At 40.6% G+C, this 25,843-nt stretch overlaps 1 protein-coding gene across 12 annotated transcripts in view; it reads right to left on the bottom strand.

Moving 5' to 3' along the window:
- PTPRF (protein tyrosine phosphatase receptor type F) overlaps nt 1-25,843 on the bottom strand; it is a 462,180-nt gene that overhangs the window by 266,216 nt on the left and 170,121 nt on the right. For all 12 annotated transcript variants that reach the window (XM_081916183.1, XM_081916179.1, XM_081916185.1 and 9 more), the window contains exon 3: nt 9,619-9,777. In XM_081916183.1, coding sequence (XP_081772309.1) covers nt 9,619-9,700 — 82 coding nt within the window. In that variant the 5' untranslated portion in view covers nt 9,701-9,777. The remainder of the gene's footprint in view (nt 1-9,618; nt 9,778-25,843) is intronic.

The following is a 25,843-nucleotide window of genomic DNA, read 5'->3' as shown; positions in this document are numbered from 1 at the left end:
AATCTTGGAGATGTCAAGCAGGATCACAATGCAATCATATACACGTGTATGTTTACTCAGAAAGAAGTCTAGTGTGTAGGGCTGGAACTAGAGTGGGGGAAACAGAGTTCTTGCCCTGGGGGCCTGATTCAAGGGGGCACCTAAATCATGATTAATGGTGTATGTGTGTGCGTGTGTATAAACATGTACAAAGTGCACAGGATTCAACTAATGAGTAGCAAGGATTCTCACATGTGACAGACAGGGTTGGCTCACCCATGAGGCAACCACCACGGGCACTAGGATTCACAGGGGCAGCAGATACCAATGTACATATTTATTCTCCCCTTCTTTCTGACACAGATCTTCACTCAATGCTTCTCTCCTAGTGGGGAGAGGGGTGCCTCTCTGGGAGTTTTCATTGGGCCAGGCCTGGTAACAGAACTTTATCCTGCCTGCTTCCCCCACAATTGGCTCGATTGGGGCAGCAGAAGAGAGCAAAATTATCATGCCTAGCATGCCAAAACACAACCTTGAGTTACGTAGTTGCATACCAGCCAGTGTTATTCAATAGCCTACATTATATTTACAATTTGTCTACTGATGTGATAAACATTACTCTATCTATATCTATACCATCTATATCTATCTATCATCTATCTATCATCTATCTATCTATCTATCTATCTATCTATCTATCTATCATCTATCATCTATCTATCTATCTATCATCTATCTATCTATCTATATCTATCTATCTATCTATCTATCTATCTATCTATCTATCTATCTATCATCTATCATCTATATCTATCTATCTATCATCTATCATCTCTATCTATCATCTATCTATCTATCATCTATCTATCTATCATCTATCATCTATCTATCTCTATCATCTATCTATCATTTCTGATCAAATTGCTATTGTAGTTTTACCAAAACTGGAAAAAATAGGTAAATGATATGTACTTGTTGCTTTACCAATTTATTACAACTGTTGATAATTTTTAAACAATAAAATATGGTGTTGGCTTATGAGTGCATTTCAGGTTGTTTGCCTTGGGTACCAAAATACCAGGCTCCAGTGCTGCTTGTAGGTTTATTTTTTGTCACAAGTGTGCTTAGAACTGCAGCCTCAGACTCAGGTTTGCATCTTACTTCAGGTTGCCTTACACCCTAGATCAGTGGTTCTCAAACTCCTAGCAGTGCTTAATTTTGAAAATATATCTATCCATATTCTACAATTAATTTTAATACTAGAATATAATATATTACACTGAAACGATTATGTTTTTTTTTATTGTCCTTGAAATTTCTCACCACACTTGCTATCCTCTCTTACCACACCCTTTGAGAACCGCTGCTCTAGCTCTCGCTTTCTCTCATAACCCCTGCTGTAATCAAATTCAGATGGAGTGAGAATGTCCACACCCTCCTAATTAGACAGACTTACTGAGAATAGAAAACACAAATTCTGACATACTACCTGGAACCGAAAAACCATCTTTAAATATTTTTTTTGGGGGGTGACAGGGTAAAGTATAATAATGCTGACTATAGATTATTGGTAAATGAAAAGGAAGGTGTGACAATGTTTAAGGCTTTTCAAGGATCAAATTGCAAGAACACTAGACTCTCTGGTGCTATGTATGATAGTATGTCAGCAGTGCTTTATATACACAAATTCTTCACCAGCAGCATTTTCTCCTTTTGCTGCAAGATATCATCATCATTGTCATTTTAAATTTTAACTTGTTTTTGCGTATTTCCAGGGCATGAAAAGCTATGGAATATAATTTAAATACCATACTGCCTGCTTCCCCAGTGATGTTATTCATTTAAAATCCTAATATTTGCTCTTATTACACAGATTGCAGTCATTCTAAATTTGTTCAAAAGCCTTGCACTGTAGTTTCCCCAAGTGGGTTCAAGAGGAGACGTTTATGTTTCCATCAGCAAGAGCTATGAACTGAGCAGGGCATTAGCAATGTCAATATTCTATTAACTTAACTCACAGCCATGCCCATCACACTGCAACTACTTGCTACCTCAGTTGGCTAAACAAAAAACAAAAAAAACCTAAGTAGTAAGATTATTTGGAAGCAAGGTAGTCTTAACACTACAACACTGATTCCAAGAAATTCCACTATGTGCTTTTCACCAGCTTAAAATTTGCTTACAATAGATTCATATGATTGGCTACTGTACGGTTAAACCCTTTAGCTTATGGCCCTGAACCTTAGTTCTTTATACTTCTGAGTAGCAACAGGATTGGATTCACCGATTTTATTTGGATAATCTTTACTATATGGGAGGAAATAGAGACAAGCAAGAAAATTTATCTTGCTATCTAGATCAAACTGCAACAGTCTGATCTGATTCTAAGGAATGTGATTATCCAAATTCTGCTTTTAAAATATACATTTTCTCTCTCTAAGATAAATAGACTAGAATAGCAGTCTGAAATACTAATAAATAAATAGGAATCTAACCACAAAGCAGAAAGCAAAACGAGCAAAATAGATCTAGTGGAGACATTCCTCAATCCCCACATCCAATCCTTTATGAATTTACATCTGGTAAATCTAAGCTTATAGAAGATTGGCTTCTCTTTGATCTCCCTGTCCATACTGATAGACCAAGAATATCTGAGCAAATATTAATTACAATAAGAAGGATTTTCATGTGATGCACAAGCACATCAGTAATTAACACATGCAAATCCCCAAAACAAGCTTACCCAGGAAAACAGACAGTAGTTTTGCAATGTAAACACCAACATAATATATTAAAAACAATGCAAGCAACAATGTTTTTCACAATCACCTAATAAATCATTTCTGGGTATTATGTGACTCTAGCCAATGCAATCATTGAGATGCACAAAACATATATCCTTCGTGTCACTAAACAGTATGAACAAGGATTCTTGTAGTACTTTTAAAACAAACAAACTTATTTTTAGGCTTTTGTGGGTTACAGTCCACTTCACCAGTTGGATGAATTGATACCTTGAGAAGCAGGTACGTATGCACAGTGTTTGTGGGAAGGGGATTGTAAACAATGAAGTGAGGGGGAAATGTAATACAGGGGGAAATATACAGAGCGATAATTTTATAATTAACCGTAGTCATTCACAAACCAGTTGCTGTTAAATATCCTGGTGTTGGGAAGCAAATCAGCACACATTATGTGCCCAAAATACTTTCACTCAGTTCGGTCCTCAAGCAATAGCACTCAGCCTCTTCTTGTAACGTAATTCAGAGTTTTCACATTGCAGACTGTGGTGCACAAAGTTTACATTTTGCTGCAACAGAAAAACACAGTTACCACTCTGGAAGGTACTAAATACAGTGGTACCTCGGGTTACATACGCTTCAGGTTACAGACTCCGCTAACCCAGAAATAATATCTCAGGTTAAGAGCTTTGCTTCAGGATGAGAACAGAAATCATGCTCTGGCGGGACGGCGGCAGTGGGAGGCCGCATCAGCTAAAGTGATGCTTCAGGTTAAGAACAATTTCAGGTTAAGAACGGACCTCCGGAACAAATTAAGTACTTAACCCGAGGTACCACTGTAATAAGGCCTGCTGAAATGGGGCTTCCTTCTATAACAGGAAATAGGATAAGAATAATTATTTAGGGACAATAGTCTATATGTGTTATGAGGGCCGGCGTGGTTGCTCGAGAGCGAACAGGCAAGACTTTTCAAGGCTTTATTATCTGTCCAAAACGTTCACAATGCAGATCGACTCAATTCCATGTCTACTCAGTCACTAGCAGAATCTGGGAGTGGGCGGTCCTTAAACTTTCCCCAGAAGAGTAGTCTTTTGACCCCCATCCTACACCTCCCCTCTCTGCGCGTGAACCGACTGCGCACAGAGGGTGTGGGCAGAGGGGGACCTGCCTCCCCCCCCCGCTTTGTTAGGTGCTATGGCTCCCTCTTGCATCCTCTGAGCCCTGCACCCCTTCCCCACTGGAGGCGTGGCTTTCCTCGTTGGCTGAGGAAGTGCTGCTTCTCACAATCTTTGGAGGCTCCCTGTAACCCAACTGCTCTTCCACCTCTTGCCTCTGGGCTGATGGCAGTTCCCTGACAATATGCATATGTTGTAGGATGACATCTCTTTGTTCCAGGTTCATTATATTAACATATCATGAGTAAATGCTGCTCACAATCTGAAGCTACACCAAGAGCGGTGATTACAATACCCCAGGTTGCAATCTTCACAGAAACAGTTGTAAGAATGTTTTTTTAAAAAAAAAAAGAAAAGGAATAAAAATGCACCTTAAACCCAAAGTAACTGCATCTGCTTGATGTCAGCCCTCATTAGCTCTGTGCCTCTCCTTACCGCCCTCCACCACTAAGTTCAAATGTTAAGATCCAGAGGTCAGGACCCAGTCTTTTGTTTCTGTTATTATGTGAGGTGTCATGTATCCTGATAATGCCACGTATAAATAATAACGGAAGATAACAAAAAACTATCAGTCAAGATTGATGCATCTTAATACTCAAGGTCTCATTAAACCTTGAGCAACTAGTGCATATGACAGAACCAAGAACACCCACATTTTTCCTTTGGGGAAAGGTTAGCAGGTTAAATGACCCCAGTAAGACTGTTGTGCTCATCTGTGCATAAAGGGATTTGGATACTATGACTTCTGACCCCATTAGGGTTAGATTCATTCTTGGTAGATACCAAATGTATTTTGGCATCCTCTAGTTATCTGGCTCTACTTGTGTTAAGACACACACACACACACACACACACACAGAGAGAGAGAGAGAGAGAGAGAGAGAGAGAGAGAGAGAGAGAGAGAGTCCTCTTTCAGCTTGCTCTATGATGTATTTATTATTATTATATCTATATCTATATATTGCAATGGTACCTATTTATCTGCTCACACTGGTATGCTTTTGAACTGCTGGGTAGGCAGTAAGAAGCACGGTAGACTATAACTGGAAGGCCATTCTAAGGCCTGCCACTTGGCACCCTGTGTTCCTTTGGAAGAAGAGCAGAATATAAATGTAACAAAACAAAAATATAATAATATTAGAAAGGGATGGCATGCCTTGCCCATATGTCAGTGTAAGACCCCTAACACTATTAAACTTACTAAGTCCCCATGGAGGGATGCCGGGCACCTATGATGCAAGTCTACTCTCCTTAAGCAGGTGCCACGTAAGCTCCAGCAACTGTAAGAGAGAGAGCCATGTCCCACTAATAAGAGAGACTATTCCTCCAACCCACATCCCCAAAATGTTGCCATTTGTTATGGGTTTTCAATTTTTTGAAATTAAAGAAGTGCACATGTGCTGTATGTTCTGCAAACCATTATTAACAAGATCAGAAGAAAACATACAATTGACATTCATATAAGCCCCAGATTCTGCAGTGATGGAACTGCTCTCTTTCCTGAGGCCCCATCCATGCCCTTTCTCCAAAGAAATGCAGTTCCTCCCAAATGTCAAGAAGTCAAGTGCAGGTAATTGAGCATATCCTATGTTGGTTCACACCTCCATTTATATAAGCTTCACTTTTGTTCCTCCATCACGCCAGGTCATTTCTGATGTGGCTTTTTTTTCTTCTTCAAAGGATTTGAAACTCTGTTTGAGATTATCTGAAACTCTGGTGGGTCACCCAGACCTGCCCCCAGCTAATGGAAGCCTTGCCCAGAACCTCAGACACAAAGCCTAATAAAGAGGAGGGAAACGCACAACAGCCTCAATGGCCTCTGCTGAAAGAATTGATTTTCATTTCCTGGTTTTCAGAAAAAGATTTGCAGTGTTTGGGGTTTTAGTAAGCAATATATTCCAAAAGCCTGGAAAGAGCATCTTTTCCTTGACAATTGAAATGAACATTAAATGAAATCTGCAAAGCTATTTTCCCTTGCACAGTCAAGAGCTGACAGAAGGGGAAGCAGAGAGGGCACATAAAAGACAAACACGAAGAAGCTGAGGGAGAAAGTATAGAACAATCATCCTGAATTGCTTCCAAAATGCTGTAATGGAATTAGGGTCACCCTGACAGAAACAGTCAGATCAGAGGAAATTTGATTTTGTTAAAAAATAAAAAATAAAAAATTCTATACTCTGCAAAGGAAAATTTGGAAGTGTTCCATCAAATTAGCTTGTGTATATATTTTTTAAACACATATCAGACATATACCACTAAAAGCGTCACCCTCTATTTTGACGAGCAATGTTTATGCCATCTCAACAAATATATCTGGCTAATCCTAGTGTCTGTTGTTGTTGTTGTTGTTGTTGTTGTTGTTGTTGTTACAGAAGGGTAATCCCTCCATTTTGAAATATCTGAGTCACATACATATATTTCAAGACTATCCTGAAAACTTAATTCTCAGAGTCCATATTTATTCCTTATGCCAGTCCCACTAAATGACACTCCAACAATCTGTTTTATTTCACCCTGAAATGTCTTACTATGTGCACAGCTGCCTAATTATCAAGAAGCTAGAGCAGCAGCAGTAAAATCTGCTGCAGTAACAACAAAACAGATTTTGAGAGTGGGAGACCCTAGGTTATGGGCTTTCGCGGAACTCTGCTTTCAGATACACACAGCACAAGTGATCCATGCACACCCTGCTGCATTATCAATTATGCTCTATTTCTAGGCATAATTCTCTCACAAAGCCCAGGGACTTAGGTCATTTATAGCTGTATTCTGTACTATCACCTTACAACTGAGGCATTCAAAACACTTGGCAGATATTAATTGGCCTTGACACTCCTATAGTACTTCTCAGTGATTTCAGAGAAGCAGAGGGGAATGCCTGTGCGCAAATTAGGTAGGCTGGGCCATGCGTATGCAAATTTTATCTTCACATAAACAAGGCAAATGCCTGCCTCCAAATTAAATAAATAAATAAATAAAATGAGTTGCCAATCAGTCCTTTTCTAGGCTTCCTTTTTCCCCCTGAACAACCATTTTGTATTGTTATTCACCAACATATTCTGTTTTTGCAGAAAACAGACAGCCACAACTGCATGGTGTTTTAGAGGATTTGTCTTTTCTGTAAAACACGCAATTTCCATCTCCAGGTAGCGTCAGCACTTAACTGGGCATTTGATTGCTCTGATTCCTGCCTGTCACACAGACAGCAAGGAAAAATGAAATTGCCAATGTTCAGCAGTGCTGCCAATTGCAGCTGATGCACTTCCATTCTGTCCCCCTAATGCAGTGATTCAGACCAATTTGCTCTGAACAGTATCGCCTTGTTATCAAGAGCGCCAGAGAGGACGGATAAGGGAAAAATTGGAATTTAGAGTCACACATCAAGACCAAGCCACCTATCACATGCAACAAAGCCTATGTTAATCTGTGTGCCTCAAGGTCATCCAGGCTGCAGTGACACAAAAACTGCCTTCCCACTCAGGAAGTAATTCTGTGCAAGGAAGAGAGAAGAGGCCTTAGATTTCTGTTTTCTCAACACGCCTCAGGGCTGCTTAACACGTGATCTTTTCCCTACATGGAAATAATTGTTGTACAATAAAAACCATGTACATTATTGCACAGAAAACAGAGCATGAGAGCGTGCTGTGGTGCTTATCTGTGTTTTTTGAAGTAAAATTAACTGTTGTATTTCAAGTAATACCAAAAAATGTTTTCCCCTGCCCCCCCCCATGCAGAGATATATCACTGCTAAGCAAATCTGTTACCAGTGAAGCAGCCCTTCATATGATATAAGGAAGGAGGACATGTTACGCCATTGTGAGGCTTTGTGAGGAAGTATTGGTCTCCAAAGGTTTCCTCATGTGATCCTCAATTACTCCACACTACAAACCTTTTGGAGTACTAGTACTACTACTGCTTCAGAGAACAGAAAGTTGATATAATCACATACTGTGGCCGCTACACAGAAATGGATGAAGCATGGATCATTCATTGCCTCATTTCTGGTTCTGCTTAACAGAATGGTATAAAATTAGCTAAGCAAGTTATTCCAGCTCAAGGAGAATTTAAGAACTGGAATAAATACCGTAAATAAAATAAAATGCCTGTACCTGTAACTCTGTGAGAAAGACTATGAATCCATCAATTTGCAGCAGTGCTAATTACTGGCAAAAAGTTAAACCAAGCAGAAAACAACTGGCCTTTGGAGGTGGGGAGGGGAGGAGCCCCCTCTCTCCCACCCATCTGTCTTTTCCAACACTCCCCTTCAGGTCTGCAGCATGTACTTAAAGTCTCCTAGGCGGGAATGAGAAAAATCACAAGGGATTTCTCTCTCTAGAAGGAAGAGACCACATGATTTAATGCTGGGGGAGCGGGAGGGGGAAGCAAGTGCTATTCTGATTGCTTTAGCATGATGTTTTGTGTAACAAGCTTTGTGTGCAGATGAGGCAGTGTATAAGCATATAAATAAACATTTATTAATCCCATCTTTGAGGCACTATACTGTACCGGACACCCACCCACACCTCCTATCCTCATTAAACGTATTTTCTGATTGGAAGTGCACCACCACCTTCGCAAACAAACAAAAAATATGCTTATGTTTTTGCACCTGCTTTGCTGTCCTCAGTAGCTGCTTCTGCACTTTTTTCATCTTAAGGACAACTGGATGAGGTAGATGGCATCACAATGACACACAGCCAATTCAGAATGAGGCCAGTACAATGAATAATGACTATTACTTCCTGTTCTCACTCTGAATGCACTGAACAGAGCACCTTCACCAAGGGGAGCACTTTTCAATGGAAAAAAGATTGCATAAAAAGCACTCTCCCTTTTTTACTCCAGTTCTACTATTTACAATTCTGTGGCAATAACAACAGATTGCAGCAGAGATGGATAGCCCTTAACAACAGGTGCTGCCTCAGCATATATTTCCCAGCAGCTACAATGACTTTACTTATATATTGTGGGTTCTGAATTAGCTTGCGACCCATTCACTGAACACATTTGTATAGTATATAATTGTCATCCAAAAGGCGAGGGACACACAAGATTTTGAAGATTAAATAGGAAAACAGCAGGAAATAAAACAAGTTATGAAAATGCCCTCATAGAAAGTCATTGTAGTAAACCTACTTTCAACAATAAGCATTTAGCTCTTCCCCATTAACTTAAATTGATGGGTCTTAAGTGTATACAACACAGAGATGTAGAAAGGGCCAAGAAAACTCTCCATGTAAGTAGGGACCAAAATGACTCATTAGCTTGTGAATAAGATAGCTAAAAAGAATATGTCAGAACTATGAAACATCACAGATAACACATGGAAGACTTCTTTAATGTTCAAGTCAATACCACAGGGCATAAGACAAAGAAAAAGAAAAAAAGAATGATTAAAAATATGGTAGATGTGTGCTTTCAAACAAAAAATAGGGATCTTAGGTCTTGTAAGAAATCAACTATTGCCTCTCTTTTTCATCCGAAATGACCTAAAATTTGGTAATGGAAAGCAATAAACGGATTCAATGTACTGCAGTCATTTTGTGACTTGTTTGCAAGCATCACACATTTTTGGAAACAAATTGACACTGAATGACCCGCAGCCCTTCCCTTTCACTGTCACAAATAAATGTGCTTCAGTCAGTTCTGGTTCAACTTTTGATAGATAAAATCTGCTGAAAATTTACTCAGCCATAAAATATTCCCATCTGAGTGCTACTTACTATCCGCCTCCGTTGATGACATCAAGCAGCACAGAACTACTGCTGGCACAAAAAATCCAGGGATGCTGAAGTTAGGCACCATATTCCAAAGTGGAGAAAGTCACCTTTACTCCAAGGCAAGCAGTCAATACATTCAGCGTCAATGATGCAGACTTATTCCTGCAAACCAAAGAAAGATAAAAGGAGTCAGACCCTAAGCAAATCTAAACATATTTTAAAAGCACTTTTCCTACCCAAATGAGAATATACCTTGTTCTATATCACTGCATTTATGATGTTAGAAAACTAATAATGGATTGCTTATTTATTGGATCTGCATTACTCATACTAAGGAAATCACATACTCCTTGCTGCATACAAGGAAAGACTATCCACATGCAATATCTGACATTTTTTTAATGGGAAGGTTTAAAGTTTTATCTTTCTGAGTAATTGTCATTCTATTTTGAAACTGGATACATTTTTTTAAAAATGCTGTTTATGTAGCTGAAATCTTCCATTTTCAGAAGAAAATACTTTTCCCTGTCCAATACTGAAGGCAGGACCCAACATGATGCTGGGAGAAGTTTCCCACTGCACAATTTTCACAATCAGCATACCCAGGATTTAAAAGATGAGGGAGGAAATGTAAAAATGCTGTACATGAACCAGAATATTATGAATATATAGGGTTTGTTCTCATACCAGAGGGACCATTACCAGAACCCTGTCCTTCCATCCTCCCCTTTACTGAATGTCTCTTCAATGAGCAAAAGAGATAGGCTGGACGAGAATATGGGTTGCTTCCAGGCTGCTCTCAAAAGAAGTACTGAAGCCACATAAACTGTGAGTGAAGAGCTGGAGGATCTCTCTCACCTTTGATTTTATAGTTATGTGGTTGGTATATCTCAGAAACCCAATGGCTATCATAATTTTTTCCCAAACTCTTTAACATTTTAGGAGACCAGTGGGATGTGTCAGAAAATTCTGACACTTACCAGTAAATCTAACATAACATAAAGATAGCATTTGAATAATTTCTCTTCCTTCACAGCCAACCTTCACAGCTACAATTGCAAGTACGTGAGAATAGGAATCCTTCTAGTAAATATGAAGTTGTTTTTACAGTGGTACCTCAGGTTAAGAACTTAATTCATTCTGGAGGTCTGTTCTTAAGCTGAAACTGTTCTTAACCTGAGGTACCACTATAGCTAATGGAGCCTCCCACTGCCACCGCTGTGCAATTTCTGTTCTCATCCTGAAGCAAAGTTCTTAACCCGAGGTACTATTTCTGGGTTAGCAGAGTCTGTAACCTGAAGCGTCTGTAATGTGAGGTACCAATGTACTTGCATTGTGCCCTTGGGATAGGACGGCGGGAAATAAAAATAAAATAAAATCAACAGAAAATGTTGCCAACCATGTGTGAATCCTGCACATTTAGATGCAACATCAATATCCTTATTACTTAAATTGGCTTCCTACCCCATATGCCAAATTATCCTCCTGTTTCAACCTCTGCATCCTCTTACTCTCTGGGGCATCATCTGACTCCTGGATCTGCAAGTCAATTCATACCTTATACTTTGAGCTTTGTAATAAAAAGCACCGAAGCTTAGAAGACAAAGCATGCATCTAGCACCACCAATAGTGCGTTCTACAGTCATAGTTAAAAGACAGGTTTCCCAGCAAGGAAGAAAAGATTAAGCCGCCCACTTGTCCATTTAAATGTGTGTGCAGTAGTCAGCTATATCATATTTGTATCTTGCCACTTAACTTGAGTATTTCTTGTACCTGATTTTTTTTCCCAGAAGTAGTAGTAAAGTATGGATTGGTTTTAAGTGGGTTATGTTCCAAAAACATTTGAAATGTCAAGCAGGAGCCATTCTGCTTCTGACTTTCAGGATTACAGAAAATGCAAAATCCTAAACACTAAAATTCTTTCATCTGTCATGGCTAACACTTCTGAATAGCTGCATTAAGGACTTAATTTCTGATAAATGACAGGGTACTGGATTCTATTTACCATGAAACTACAAATTAAAACGAATAAACGAATGTGCACAAATTTGTTTGAAATTCTGGCTTCTTTTTGAAAAAATGGCACATTATTCTAAGGCTGGATTGGAGAAGTATCAAGCACCTCCTCCGCAAACTCAGAAACAATAAATAATCTCACCAAAAATGGAAGTGAAAGAAGAGAAATGCTGTGAAAGAGAAATGCAGAGTTTAGGAATTCAGGCAGAAAATAAGAAATCTCCTCGCAGGACAGCAGTTATTCCTCAAGTGCATCTCTAAACTGAAGACCAAAATATATCCTCAAACAACCACGTAAGAGAGTCACTACACTTGAGTAGCTGATAGAAGAGCTAAATGAGAAGTTGAATAGGGTTATTTGCACAAAAGGAAAGGTCACATGTATTAACTTGCCCCAGTCTGGGGGGGAAAATGAAGCCTGTGGTGTGGCTCTGTCATACCCACGTCTGTCACTTTAGAACTGCCCAGTACCTCTAGTCCTCAGTCATGTCCAAGTATACACAGGCCTGTCATCTCACAGGGGGCAAATCAGGAAGTAATTGGCATGTGGACATCCTCCACCTCCCAGCCATGGCCACCCTGCTCACTTCATTCTTTAGCTCCTCATCATTTTCCTGGTTATCAGGTTTTGCTCATCTGAATGGCTCGACAGAGCCTCCTGCCAATCAAAACCCTGGATGAAGAGCCATTAAAACAGGACTGTGGCCAACATTGTTTTGACCCCTTTGTCCCCTCATCATGCCAGAAACTACCAACACCAAATGACCATGGAGAGCAAGATTTACTGTTAGTTTCCCCTAGTGCAGGACCAGTCCTAATAATCCTTTTGAATGAACCACTTAGTTGGATTTCTCAGATACACTAGTTTCTGGGCACACTCAAGGACTGGTGGTCCCTTACACTGCATAGACCTTTTGGGCTATGCTACTCAGAGTCCCATGGACTGCAAGAAGATCAAACCTATCCATTCTGAAGGAAATCAGCCCTGAGTGCTCACTGGAAGGACAGATCCTGAAGCTGAGGCTCCAATACTTTGGCCACATCATGAGAAGACTCACTGGAAAAGACCCTGATGTTGGGAAAGATGGAGGGCACAAGGAGAAGGGGACAACAGAGGACGAGATGGCTGGACAGTGTTCTCAAAGCTACCAGCATGAGTTTGACCAAACTGTGGGAGGCAGTGGAAGACAGGAGTGCCTGGCGTGCTCTGGTCAATGGGGTCACAAAGAGTCGGACACAACTAAACAACTAAACAACAACAAAAACTGAGTATTATTCCCTGCTTGGGAGAGCAGGAGGGGAAACAGGCTGAAGTTTTCAAGCAAGCAACTTGGAAGTTCAACTCACTGTTTCCCAATTCCTGAGGAGACGATGTCAAGGCAGAAAGAGGAGACAAAATTCACCATGTCTGGGGCCATGCCACATAGCTCCTTGCCCTGGCATCCTTGCATACAGCCCACACAACTGAAGGGAATGAGCCATTTTGTGTACTAGCTTCACCATGACTTGGAATCCAACCCCTCGGGGTTCCAGATTGCAGAGAAACATGTACCTAGGAAGGCTCCCTCCCTTCAGACATTTGCATTGTGCACATGGGTGCCAGGGAGAGGAGGTACTTGACCCAGTCCCACTCATGTGTATTCCTTAACTGTAAGTATAATGCCAGAAGAGAGAGAGAGAGAGGGGGGGGGGCTAACAATGAAGTCCATCACACTATGTGAGAAACCTGGTGTTGAGGGAAGAAACCAGCCCTATACTTTCCCTTTTATATCCTACTGAGAGGGCAAGCGGCATTGTCTAATGATCCTGAGGAATATGTTGAAATAGCTATTCTTAATTATTAATCATTAAACTTTGACCATGTCAGGAACGTACACATGGTGGGCCATGTGAGAAATTGTGTGAAAGGGAACAATAAGATCAGCATATACTGTCCAAAGTAGATACCAATCAGCCTGTGTATTACACAAGAAGAGGAAATGAGAATATAGCCATTTAATTAATGAGCTTACACCCACTGCACAGTGCAGAGGCACTATAACGGGAACACAGTTTGGCAATACTAGGGGGAAGAGACAGAAAAGGTTGCTCATCAAGATATAATTAGAGAACAATGCCAACAGAGTTACTGCAGTGCTGGCAATATATATATATATATATATATATATATATATATATATATATATATATATATATATATATATATATATATCCTGCTCTGTATATTAACTTGTCAACAATAATGTAACCATATCATCTATTCCAAGATCGTATTTGACTGGAAAACTGCCAAAGCCATAGATTCAGCATCTCAAAACTGGTCATTTCTCCCTTCCCTTATGTATATTGTATAGATTAGATACCATTTCCATTCAACTCTGCTGTTAGCAGACAGCCACTCCCAACACTGCCCCCTAAGTATTAATCACACATGCTGTCAGTCAGCAACCTTCCATACTCTTGTTTTAAAATGGATAAATGAAGAAGTGTGATATAAAAAGTAACAGTAGTGAAGGCTGAAAAAGCTCAGGTACTACTCCAGCAAATTGGGTGCAAGTCTCTCAAGGAAACCACCTACACACACACACTTTTATATTTATATAAATAAAAATCTACATACACACACATAATTAAATACAACCCTATTAAAAATTCTTCTCCTAGTCCCTTGGCTAATTAAACAATATATGACCTTTTAAACTTGTGGAGTTACTTGTTTGCTTGTTACTATGCTTTGTATTTTGTGTTTTTATATTGTGAACTGCCATGTGATCCTCAGATGAAAGGTGATTTTTTTTGGGGGGGGGGACGACACCACCACTGAAAACACTTACATCCATTTAAAAGCACACAAATGCACACACTGTACAATGTCCACCCCAGAAGATCCTGCCACAACAGACAGCTAGTGAACAAAGGCTTGTTGGAACAAAAAACCATTTGTTTGTCTGTGAAAAGAAAACAGAGAGGGAGCTAGCATACCCTCCTGTGGAAGAGAGTTCCACAATCTGGGAGCAGCCACCAAGAAGGCCCTCTTTTGTGCCCTCAGCAAATGTGCCTATGAGGGTGACAGCACTGAAAGAAAGGCCTTCCCAGAAGATCTGAAGCCTGGCCAAGCTCATATACGATCCTTCACATAGCCTGGACCCAAGCCGTTATAGGGCTTGGGAAGTCATAACCAGCACTTTGAACTGTGCTCAGAAATGGGCCGGAGCCAGTGGAGCTGTTGTAACAAAGAATTTCTGTTTTCCCTGTAACCAACTTGGGGAAGGCAATAATATATAAGCAAGCAGTATGGCACAGTGTTAACAGAGACCAGAAATACTGGAACGAACATTTAAAACTCAAACTTTTTTATATAAAAAATAAACACCTAAAACTTGCTCCTCCAAAAAAAGAAAAAGAAAAAAGAAAACCCCTAAAAACTACACCTTATCCAGTTCCACCTGCTCTGTTCAATAGCTTAGGATAAAGGCTGCAATTACATTTTGTGGGATTCACAAAATGCAGCAAGACCAGCTTGGGGAAGAGTACTGTGAGAAAGACATGCTATCTGTGATGCTGAGGTCCTCTTCAAAGACAGTATTTATTCCTGTAGAGATTGTCTTTTCAAAGTGGTTATTGCCCAGCAGGCAATATTTTTCCCCTGGCACAATTCCTGAAGAAAGCCTTGTTAAGCAGCTGTGAAGTTAGGCTGGAAAGCATTCATCCCCTTGGGTATCTGAACCTTCCCATCATCAGCACCGCATACTAGACACCAACAGCTACAGAGTACACCCTCTCATACAAAGTCCATTCCCACTCCTTTAATCTGAGAGATAAGGAAACTGTGGTCTGTATATCACCTCCTTTAAATGAATGCATACAATATTTAGAATAAGTCCAGCAGCTCAACTCTCATCAGGGATTATTGATTGATCGGTACAAAACCACACCTCTAGCAGAGGGAAGCAGCTTTCTCATGCAACAATCCTTTAAAATGTCATAAAACCGCCTCTCTCACCTTGATCCTGACATGATATATGATCAGCTCGTGTGTAAGCAATGAATGATGCCTCTCATGACTATTAGATTTAATTCCCATTTTTCCTCTCATCCCACTATTTTATTCTCCCTGATCTGAATGCACTCAAAAATGTTGCAGTGATATAGACAACAGCAACACATTACTAAGCAGATACAGGTACTGAAATCCCAAAGATTGTTTGTATTCAAAGCCAGGGATCTCCTGTGAAAGAACTAATTCTGTGCTACAGTTTGTCAAGGTGTATCACAGTCGTCTACATCATTTGAAAGAATCGAAGCATGCATAGCTAATAGCGATATTCCAGCTATGTATTCCATTGCTCAGTTCAAACATCACTTCAAACCATGGCTAGGAACAAACCATAGTTATGGCTCCCGAGGCCATTGCAACTTACCAACAGGAGAGCTGAGGAGAAGAAAATGAAAACAGTTCCTATATACTTGCAAACCGAAACTATTGCTTAGGTTCCAAACCATGGCTATAGCAAACCAGTTTGCCTTTAAAGGCACAAAGCCTGTATAAAAACTGAATTTCTTGCTACGATTTTATAGAGGCATGATATTGCTTCATCACATATTCAACAGAACACCAACTACAGTGGCATGTGCCCAACTCACGTTTACAATTTTGGAATAATGTCTTTCCATTAACTTTGTATTTTAGGGAAGGAAGGAGGGGTGGGGTGTGCTTATTATAGAGGGGGGATATCTGTATGTTCTTTGAAAATCAATTTTAAACATCTATTTTTAAAAATGTGAACCATACAGTAAGATTGAGGCGAACCCCCTCTTAACTACTGCTTAATTTTTGTTTTTCTAAAGAAAACTCTGGTACTTGGGAGACTTAGGTAAGTTAAGTAGGGGTAGGGGGGAAGCTTTATTTTACAGAACAAAACTGGTAAAACAAAAGATGTCAGTTGATAGAAATCTTTCAAGTGTGTGTGTGTGTGTGTGTGTGTGTGTGTGTGTGTGTGTGTGTGAAATTTAGTGGATGTAACAGGCTTCTAAACAAGGTGGTAATCGCACAGCTTCTTTTCAGTTATTTCACTTCAGTTCCTTAACTGTATAGGTGTTACAGCTTAATACTTTGGCTTTTAAACAAGGTGGTGCCTTCTGTCACACACCTTCAATAAATCACACTCCTGAGGCTCCTCTAGCAGTATAACAGACCCAGGGGATCACCACACCCCTACTTACTAGTTTGGGATTCTCCTCTTTCCAGAATATAACTCCCCTTCTGACTGAAATGAGACCCAAGTCAAGTGTTCCCTCAAACTTCTACTTCCCTTGTCTGAATATTCTTAAAAAACACTAACCGCTGTCTCTCAAACTAAGCTCAGAGACTTCCTTCTCTGGCTACAGATATTTTCCTCAGAGTGAATTTTACACACGCACAGGGAGCTAGGCTCTTACCCAGCTGAACACCAAGAACGTCAACTCTCCCCTCTCTAATGCTTTCTCTTTTCCCTTCCAAAGTGCTGACTACATCCACCTCTGGCTAGATGTAACCACAGCCAATCAGAAGGAGGCTGCAGTTCAGCATTCTGGTGGAATCCTGAGGCACTGCATCTCCAAACTCTTGCCAGGGTGCTGTCAGCATAAAGACAAGGCAAAGTTTCTTACAGTCCTTTTTTATTTCAAACTTTACAGAGAGAGTCTATAGAACCCAGCCTCTTGGATAATGGCATTGTCCCGAGTGAATCTCCACTCCCTTTTCTCCCACTACCTCATTCGTCGTCGTCATCTCCTCTATGGATGCTGGCTAAGTGCCCTCTGAGCTCTTTGCTCTCCTACTTTCAAGGCTCGCCAGGTTCTGGGAGATGGTGGGTCTGGAATGGTTTCTAGTGACAACGTGTCAGCCAGCTGCTGCTCTGGTTCTGCCTGCTCCTCCTCTCCCATTATTTCCCAACTTTCCCCCTCATCTGCCTCTGAGCTGTGACCTCTCACAAACCACTGTTGTAAATCTATCTTGTTTTCCTCTTTCCCCTCCCTGGAAGGGTCAGGATGGGGGTGAAGTCTCCACCACTCCTCCTCCTCTGCCCAGTCCCTGACAACTCTGGTCTAGCTGAGCTTTCCATCGTAAAGAGAAAGGAAGCTTTGAGGATGTACACATGAATTTATTTTATACATAAAGACTATATGGGCCATGTAATTCCTCTAATTCAACAAATATATTTCATAGGCTTCAAAATATGTAAATGGCCAGACAGGTGCAAATTAAATGCTTTGTGAAGAAAAGACTGCAGAAAAATTGTTAGAGAGATATGTACTGAGTTGCCATGCATTACCCACTAAACGTAAGAGAAACTCAAAACAGCGCTAGACATAGTTTGGAAACAATAAACCTAGCTATTAGAAAAAAGTAATTAAATTCTCTTTCATTTTCTGGGCCCGGGTTTGCAGGACTCTTTCCACAAAAACAAGAGGGATTTCTGGATTGTGCTTCCCTCCTATAGTTCACACAAGTCAGTGATGCAGAGATCAATAAAGATGCCTCCACATCTGCTTTGTGTTTTTTTAATTTCTGTTTCCTCCCCATACATGTTTTTCAATGTTACCATATGGGCATATATACTGCAGCCTCTGCCCCAAGTGAGTGCTGAATGCTTACTGAGTATATGAGTCGAGAAAGACAAGACTGCAGCAGGGTTGTTCCTGCAGTGCCAAAGAGCCGCTGTTTAAAAGCTGAAAAATGGAATTGAGGGACAATAAAAAGATGTACTCTAGAACTTAAAGCTGATTCCTAATAGCCTAGGGACAAGTAAACAAAGGGGAGTCAGAGATTAAATTCTAGAATGAATGGTTATGGCTCTTAAATGACAGACATACCTTCCTCATACTCACTACTCCCCCTCGTGTATTATAATTAGGAGTGAAGTAAACATATGGGGGAGGGAAGTGGGGACAAGCACACTAGCTCTGCCTGCATCACCATTCTGATCGCTCTCTAACTTGTAGAGGGATATTACAGTGGTACCTCGAGTTACAAATGCCTCAGGTTACAAACGCTTCAGGTTACAAACTCCACTAACCTGGAAGAGTTACCTCGAGTTGATAACTTTGCCCCAGGATGAGAACAGAAATTTTGTGCCAGTGGCACAGCAGCAGCAGCGAGGCCCCATTAGCGAAAGCACGCCTCTAGTTAAGAACAGTTTCAGGTTAAGAACGGACCTCCAGAACGAAATAAGTTTGTAACTAGAGGTACCACTGTATCTGCAAAGGGAAACCTTCGGTACTTATGGAGGCTCCATGTGCATTTTTAAAATCCTGGAAAAGATAAGTTCTAAAATGTATGGGGAGCCTCCACAAGTACAGAAGGCCCTGTTACCTTCTGTGAATCTGAGGAAGAGGTGGAGTTACTGCACTCTTCCCTACTGCCCTCCCCCCCCCCGCCATGTTGACTTAACTCCTAATTAGAATACATGAAGTATTCTCGTGTTTAAATACTTTTCAAGAGCTTAACTCCTCAGGAGACCTACAAATGCACCCAGGTGTCACCTGCAGAATACTAGGACCTGGGGTCCACAATTTTGGCTACTACATTCCAATCCTCAAGTATGGAAGCTGTTCTCTGAGGGTTAAGTTAGAAGATCAGCTATTTCACATTTGAGCTCTTGGAGAACTCTCTAGTGAGCTTTTCTGAGCGGTGGCAGCAGCACAAAAGTAATTCTGGAAATTTCTGCAAATGTTCTTCTTGAAAAAGCGAAACAATGTTTTTCTTTGCTGCACGCTGGGTTTTTGCAAGGAGGAGAGAGAGAGAGATACTATTCCTCTTTTCCATCCCCACATTACCCACTGAGCTTCTTCTGTTGCTTCTTGCAAAAGCCCACAATCGTTTAGTCCATTGAAAACTCTGTGTGCGATTGCATATAAAGGAGATGTGGCTTCTTTCTCTTCCTTCTTTGAAAGAAGGGGCAAGTTCTCCATGAGGATTTACAGAAGGCAGCAGTATGCTGGACATTCCTGGGATAGCTCAGCCGGCAGAGCCTGAAACTAGGGTTGCGGGTTCAATCCCCACGTTGGGAGAAAGATTCCCGCATTTCAGGGGGTTGTATTTGATGACCCTCATGATCTCTTCCAATTATACAATTCTATGATTCTAAGTAGTAAAAGAAACCACCCCTCCCACAAGTTGGGTCTCCCAGAAAGCAGGCTTCTGTTGAAAGTGTGGAGAACCTATCACTGGCAAGAGGCTGGGGGAATTTACAGAACCTTACATTTACATCACATTAAATGTGATGCTGGCACTACAAAAGCTGTAAAATCAATCAGCTAGATTACAACAACAAAAGGGGCAAAAAGTTTCAGCAGGAAAATTATCAATCCTCATTCTTATGCAAGATATGGGACTAAACGAGGGGTCAGCAAACTTTTTCAGGAGGGGGCTGCTCCACTGTCCCTCAGACCTTGTGGGGGGGGGGCCACACTATATTTCGGGAAAAAAATGAACAAATTCCTATGCTCCTAACCCAGAGATGCATTTTAAATAAAAAACACATTCTACTCATGTAAAAACATGCTGGTTTCCGGACTGTCTGCGGGGCCGGATTTAGAAGGCGATTGGGCTGGATCTGGCCCCCTGTGCTTAGTTTGCCTACCCATGGACTAAACTGTACTTTTCTGAAAGTCTAAATCCATTCATTTCTTCCCATTAATCTTTCAACCTGTGTGTTACGGAAAGAGAAACTACCTGTAAAATGCAAGACCTGAGCACAGCCTTAAAAAAAAAAAATCCCTACTCAAGCTGCGGCTATCACAAATTACAAGTATGTGTTTCCTTATATCTCAATTATTCCTCACAACTTTTATACATCTTGTTCACCAAGGGAACTGTCCTCCACTAATAGACTGATTCAAGATAAACCTGGATTGTAATAGAAGATCCACCTCAATGAGTTATGTACCTCACAAAAGGAGGTGGCCTTTTATAATGAAGATTTTTTTGCTGACAGAAAATGGAAAGACCTTTCAAAAGGGTGTCTTCCAACTGCTATCTCAGGAATGCCATTGCTTTGCTATTGAAGTTACTCACTCTCTTTCCAGACTACTGACTTTAAGTGACCTTGCGAGATACCTAAAGGGGATACAGAATGTGCAGACTCTTGGGAAGACTTTCAGTATTTTTATCTTTTTAAAAAAACCCAAAAACTGAATTTGCTGAAGGAATAAAGTTACTGTTAGTTGATTTTTAAATCCATTCAGGCATTAATGTGCTGAAATGTACACTCCAAGTCATTATGATCCAATTCACCACTTTCACACACACACAATTTGTAGCACTTAGAAGGAAAGCTCTATTAATTCTGTTGGCTGCCAAAGCTTACATTCCTGAAGGCAAAAGCTTTATAGGGTGGAGGAGGGGCAAAGTAAACTTAATGGTGTGAGAGGAACCAAGCAAAATTGATAGTATTAGCCTGTTTTTAAGACAAAGCAAAATGCAAGAAAATGTTCCGCATACCGCAAGCACATCTCCTCCAGTGCCCAGTGGTGGTGGAAAACCACAGCTTCTTAGGATTAAGCACAAATACATAGTACCTTTATAGCAATTGTGCTTTGGATTTTCCAATTCTCCACCTTTACAGATAGGGTGCGAATGTAGCAATACTCTCATTAACAGTGTTTTCTTGTTCATACTTCACACTGCACCCTGCGTGCCAGTTGGCCAAATAATATTATTTTGCCTTTTTGAAATGTGCCCTTGCACTCTTGCCTGCCGAGATTGAAGAGGGAGCAGTGTGTGTGTGTGTTTGACATTCGTATGGCTGAACTGCAGTCCCATCCATTGCTCTGCCTGTTTTTCCCTATGGCTCTACCCACCACTAGAATGTGGTCTCTGGTAGATGGTCCATGAGGAAATGTAGCCCTCAGATTCAAAAACTTTCACCTTCCCTGGCTTAGAGCATCACACATAACCAAATATGGCAAGTGGAACTGGTGCTGGCAGCAGCATTTGGGGTGGGGAGTGAAGAGGAAAGAAAAGATGCAGAAGCATGCAAGATCAAATTTATTATTATTATATTTGTTAGCCACTTTTGAAAAAAAGCCTGAAAAGTGAAAAAAAGTGAGAAAAGCAAAGATTAAAAACAGATCTAAAACCATAATAAAAACAATCTAAAACACTCTCAATAATATGCATAAAAGAGCAAATCCAATTCATTCCCTTTCCACTAAAAATTATGCTGAGGATTGAACTCCAAAGACCTGGGTGAATAAACATATTTTTACCTGGCACCTAAAACCAGATAGTAAAGGTACCAGACATGCCTCCCAGGGGAGAACATTCTACAGCTGTGGAGCCACCACTGAGAAGGCCAGTTCTCATGATGCCAGCCTCCAAACCTCCCTCAAAGGAGGTATTCAGAGAAGGGCCTCAGATGAAGAATGTAGGGTCCAGGTTTCTTCATGAAGGGAGAAGCGGTCCTTGAAGCATTGGGGTTTATAGCCTCAGAAACTAATTGGTAACCATTGCAGCTGTGCCAGAATTGGTGTTAAATATTCAGACTGTTTTAATTCTGGTCAACAATCTGACTGAATTCTGTGCCAGCTGCAGTTTACAAACTATCTTCAAGGGCAGACCTATGTATAACTCATTACAGTAATCTAACCTAGAAGTTAGATGTTAGGGATGCTGGGGCAGAAACGGAAAGAGGCTTGGTAGACTTGATAGGGTATGGCACGGCTCAGCATAATTTGTATATTTTTATGCCCAGATAAAATTTGCATAGAACTATGATGATGAAAAGTAGGTATCTAAACAAGTTCTTGCTCCCATCCTGTGGATAAGAAACAAGGCTATGCTAGCTCAGGCTTTCCCTAGAAAAATGGCCTGAAGGAAAAGAATGATCAGGATTTTTCTCCTATTGACAAGTTCTTTATTAGATCTCTTCAGTTTCAGTCTCTGCGGTTTTAAATGATGCAGTCACCAAAGGTACCATATACATATTTAAACAGTCAGAAGAATTAAACACTGCAAATATTAAAAGCGGAAGCATTCGTTGTTGCTTATTAGCTGCAACCATTAAAATTATTATGCCTTTATAAGTCACATACCCCATACATACAAACAAATAAGCATCGCCCATACAGTAGTCCTGCTCTTCCTTTGACACAAACCAAGTGCTGCTTCAAGCATTTAGGAATCACGGGGAAGGTATTTCAGGCAGTAAGAATTCCTATGCAGTAAAACAGGCTTGAAAAAAAAACAGCTCACCCAAGGCATAAAAGAACTGGCTCCAGATAAGACTGATCTGTGAGCATGCAGCGGCTCAGTATTTCTGGAAGCAGCACACTGAGCTGCATGTCTTCTTTCCTGGAAAGGAAAGAGAACCAGCTACATGTACCACCTTCAGAGAAAAGATCAACTGTTCTGCTGCCACCATAAAAGCCTTGTCTCATTGCCTCTGCAAGTATGTAGACTTCTCGCACAACAGAACTTCACTTTTCTCTCCACCTGCTTGGCAATCACTCCATTTTTAAGGCCTAGGTAATTGGAAGGAACTGTCCTGACAGATGATTTTTTTTCCTGCGGGGTGGGTGGGTGGTATTGCTTTATACCAAGAACATTAACTCAACAGAAATGTGCTGTCACTGATTAGAGTCAGATAGCAGGCTGAATGAAGGGAGCGGGGTGTATAAAATGCAGAAGATAGACCTACTTCTCAGTTTCAATGAACAATTTTATTCCGAAGACAAACCTAAAAAAAAAAAAAAGATTTCCCCTTTGCATGATTTACAAGGAACTCTTTTCAGTGATGCTACCCAAAATTATAGAACTACGTTATGAATGTTTTCTAGTCAGTTTGAGCCCTCTTGGGCCAAAACTAGTTAAAAAGCATGAAACTGATAGCTCGCAACTGGATAACTGGTTGTTTTATTCTTTTTACTTAATTAACTCTCTCTCTCTCTCTCTCTCTCTCTCTCTCTGTGTGTGTGTGTGTGTGTGTGTGTGAGAGAGAGAGAGAGAGAGAGAGAGAGAGAGAGAGAGAGAGAGAGAGAGCGCGCTACCCATTACCCAATGGCCAATATGTTCAAAAAATTTATTGGGGTTAGATGCCATCCCAAAAAGGCTACCTCATTTATGCATCCCAAACAGTAATGGCCACCCCTTCTAGCTCATAGATTATTGATGTGGGTTTGCAGGGGGCAAGGATCTCCTAAAATTCCTGGGTGCCGGGTTCCCCCCTCCCCATAATTTCTGAAATTAGTAAAACGTGGGGTTTGAAGTCAAGCCAGCTTCCTTAGCAACTGGGCTTAGAGAGGTGCTGCCCAGGAACAAAGCAGAGTTTCTACCCTGACAAAAATTCAACATCAGACAAGGTAAGGGGAGGCTGCCAGATTATGAGGCTGTGCTCACGGGGGGGGGGGGGATCACGCCTTAAATAAAATCTAGGTTTGGAATAGCAGACAGATCGGGAGGAGTTGCTTGGAGCAGAGGTTTCTGGGGGAAAGGCGGGGGCTGAAGGGCAGTGATGGTGTGATGGTGCTTAGGCTAGCTCTGTCTGCAATGCTGGGCTGCTATGGAGAACAAGCTGCTCTTGAGATGGCAGTGCTGTAAGATCTGCACTCCTTTCATCTAAACACAGGTGTAAATATGTGTAATATGTGTAATCTAAACACAGGTGTAAATATGTGTAATTAAACCGTATTTCTTAACAACACTACAGACTCTGCCCCATCTTGGTTCTCAACAGAAACATGACCCTGGGTGAGCACCTGGAACTCTCTGGAATCTTGCGCATCACTCACCAGAGATTGGGGGTGGTGCCCAAGCTTTGGAACACCATTGTATTTGGATTAGAATTAGAATACAAGTCTTATCTAGCTTCGAAAGTTCCATAAAAAGGGCCGACAGACCTCCAAACATTCTGGTTGGGTAATTTGCCATTTTCACTATTAAAAATTCAGACTTCATGGGCAAGAAGGGTAAAAATTCTGCTATGGCACACAGTTCTGAAATATTTATTAAACTATTACCTTCAAACACTCCTAGTTAAACACTAATGCAACAAGATTCCTGCATCTAGGGACTATGAAAATTTATGGTATGAATCGCCAATTTATAAAGTACATTTTAGCAGAGTTTAAGCTGCTAATTGCCAGAAGAGCACACTGGAAACTGCAAGTGATTTTTAAAGGAAATGTTACCCAAAAAATGGTTCTCCATTAATAATGCCTATTATCTGATGCATTTTTCTGGACAGATGAAAGCTTTAGGCAACTGCTGAGAAGACAGCAAACCAGCTCTTTAGGCTTTTGTTTATTAGAGGCCTGGGCTTATTCATGCAGCTTTGAGAATCTTAAACGGCAGGAGAAAATCTTTTGAACCGTTTTATGCTAAGTTGCTGGACTGCAAGGATTAAAACACAGTGCGCATGCACACACATGTGTAAAAATCAAGCTAGCATCATAACTCATTAATACCAAAATTTGTTGAGAACATGCATGTACCACAGAATATTAAGTACTGAACACAGTGATTACAGTCAGAGCATCTTCAATGGAAGCAAAGCTAACACATTAAGTATTAAGTACACTTTTTAAACACCATTAGATGGGAAGTCTTTTCTAAACAAAACTATAAATAGTAACCTATAGAAAACTGGGCCAGATGAGATTTTGAATGGCTAACTTTAAGTCAAGGAGTCGATGCATTGCTAGGGATGTTAGTGATGTCTGCATGCCAAATTAGTGTGGCTGATTTTACAAAAAAAAAAAAAGTATTGGTAGTTTAAAGCAACTAATTGGTCTCACAATTCACCTAATGCTGAAGGAAACTGAGATTTTTCCCTGCAACTAATTCCACCCAGCATGAAACAGGTAGCTTGGCTAATTGATTTCACAGAATCTTCTCTTCAGTGACTATAGCAGCAGAGCACTGAGGAAAGAGAGGAAGAGAACTGCTGAATGAATCTGCGGTATTTCATTACTAAATGACTGCTGACAGCTGGGCAGCCCCATTCGTTGCTCACGACATTCTGCCAGAAGGCCCAACAGCATTTTATAGCAGGGACAATTGGGACATTTTTTACTGCATTACTTTATTGCTTTCCACCCCCAGGAACTCTTAATAGATGAAATAGGTACTGCATCCCATTACTTCACTCCATTTCTGAATGACTCTGTAGACAAATACAGAACACAGATTTGATGTTAATATCTGCAAAAAAATTAATATATAAAATACATG

The sequence above is a fragment of the Podarcis melisellensis genome (assembly GCF_964234715.1).
Source record: "Podarcis melisellensis genome assembly, chromosome: 6".
In the NCBI taxonomy this organism is placed as follows: Eukaryota; Metazoa; Chordata; class Lepidosauria; order Squamata; family Lacertidae; genus Podarcis; species Podarcis melisellensis.
Note: the sequence above shows the minus strand (reverse complement) of the source record. Positions and strands in the feature narration are given on the sequence as shown.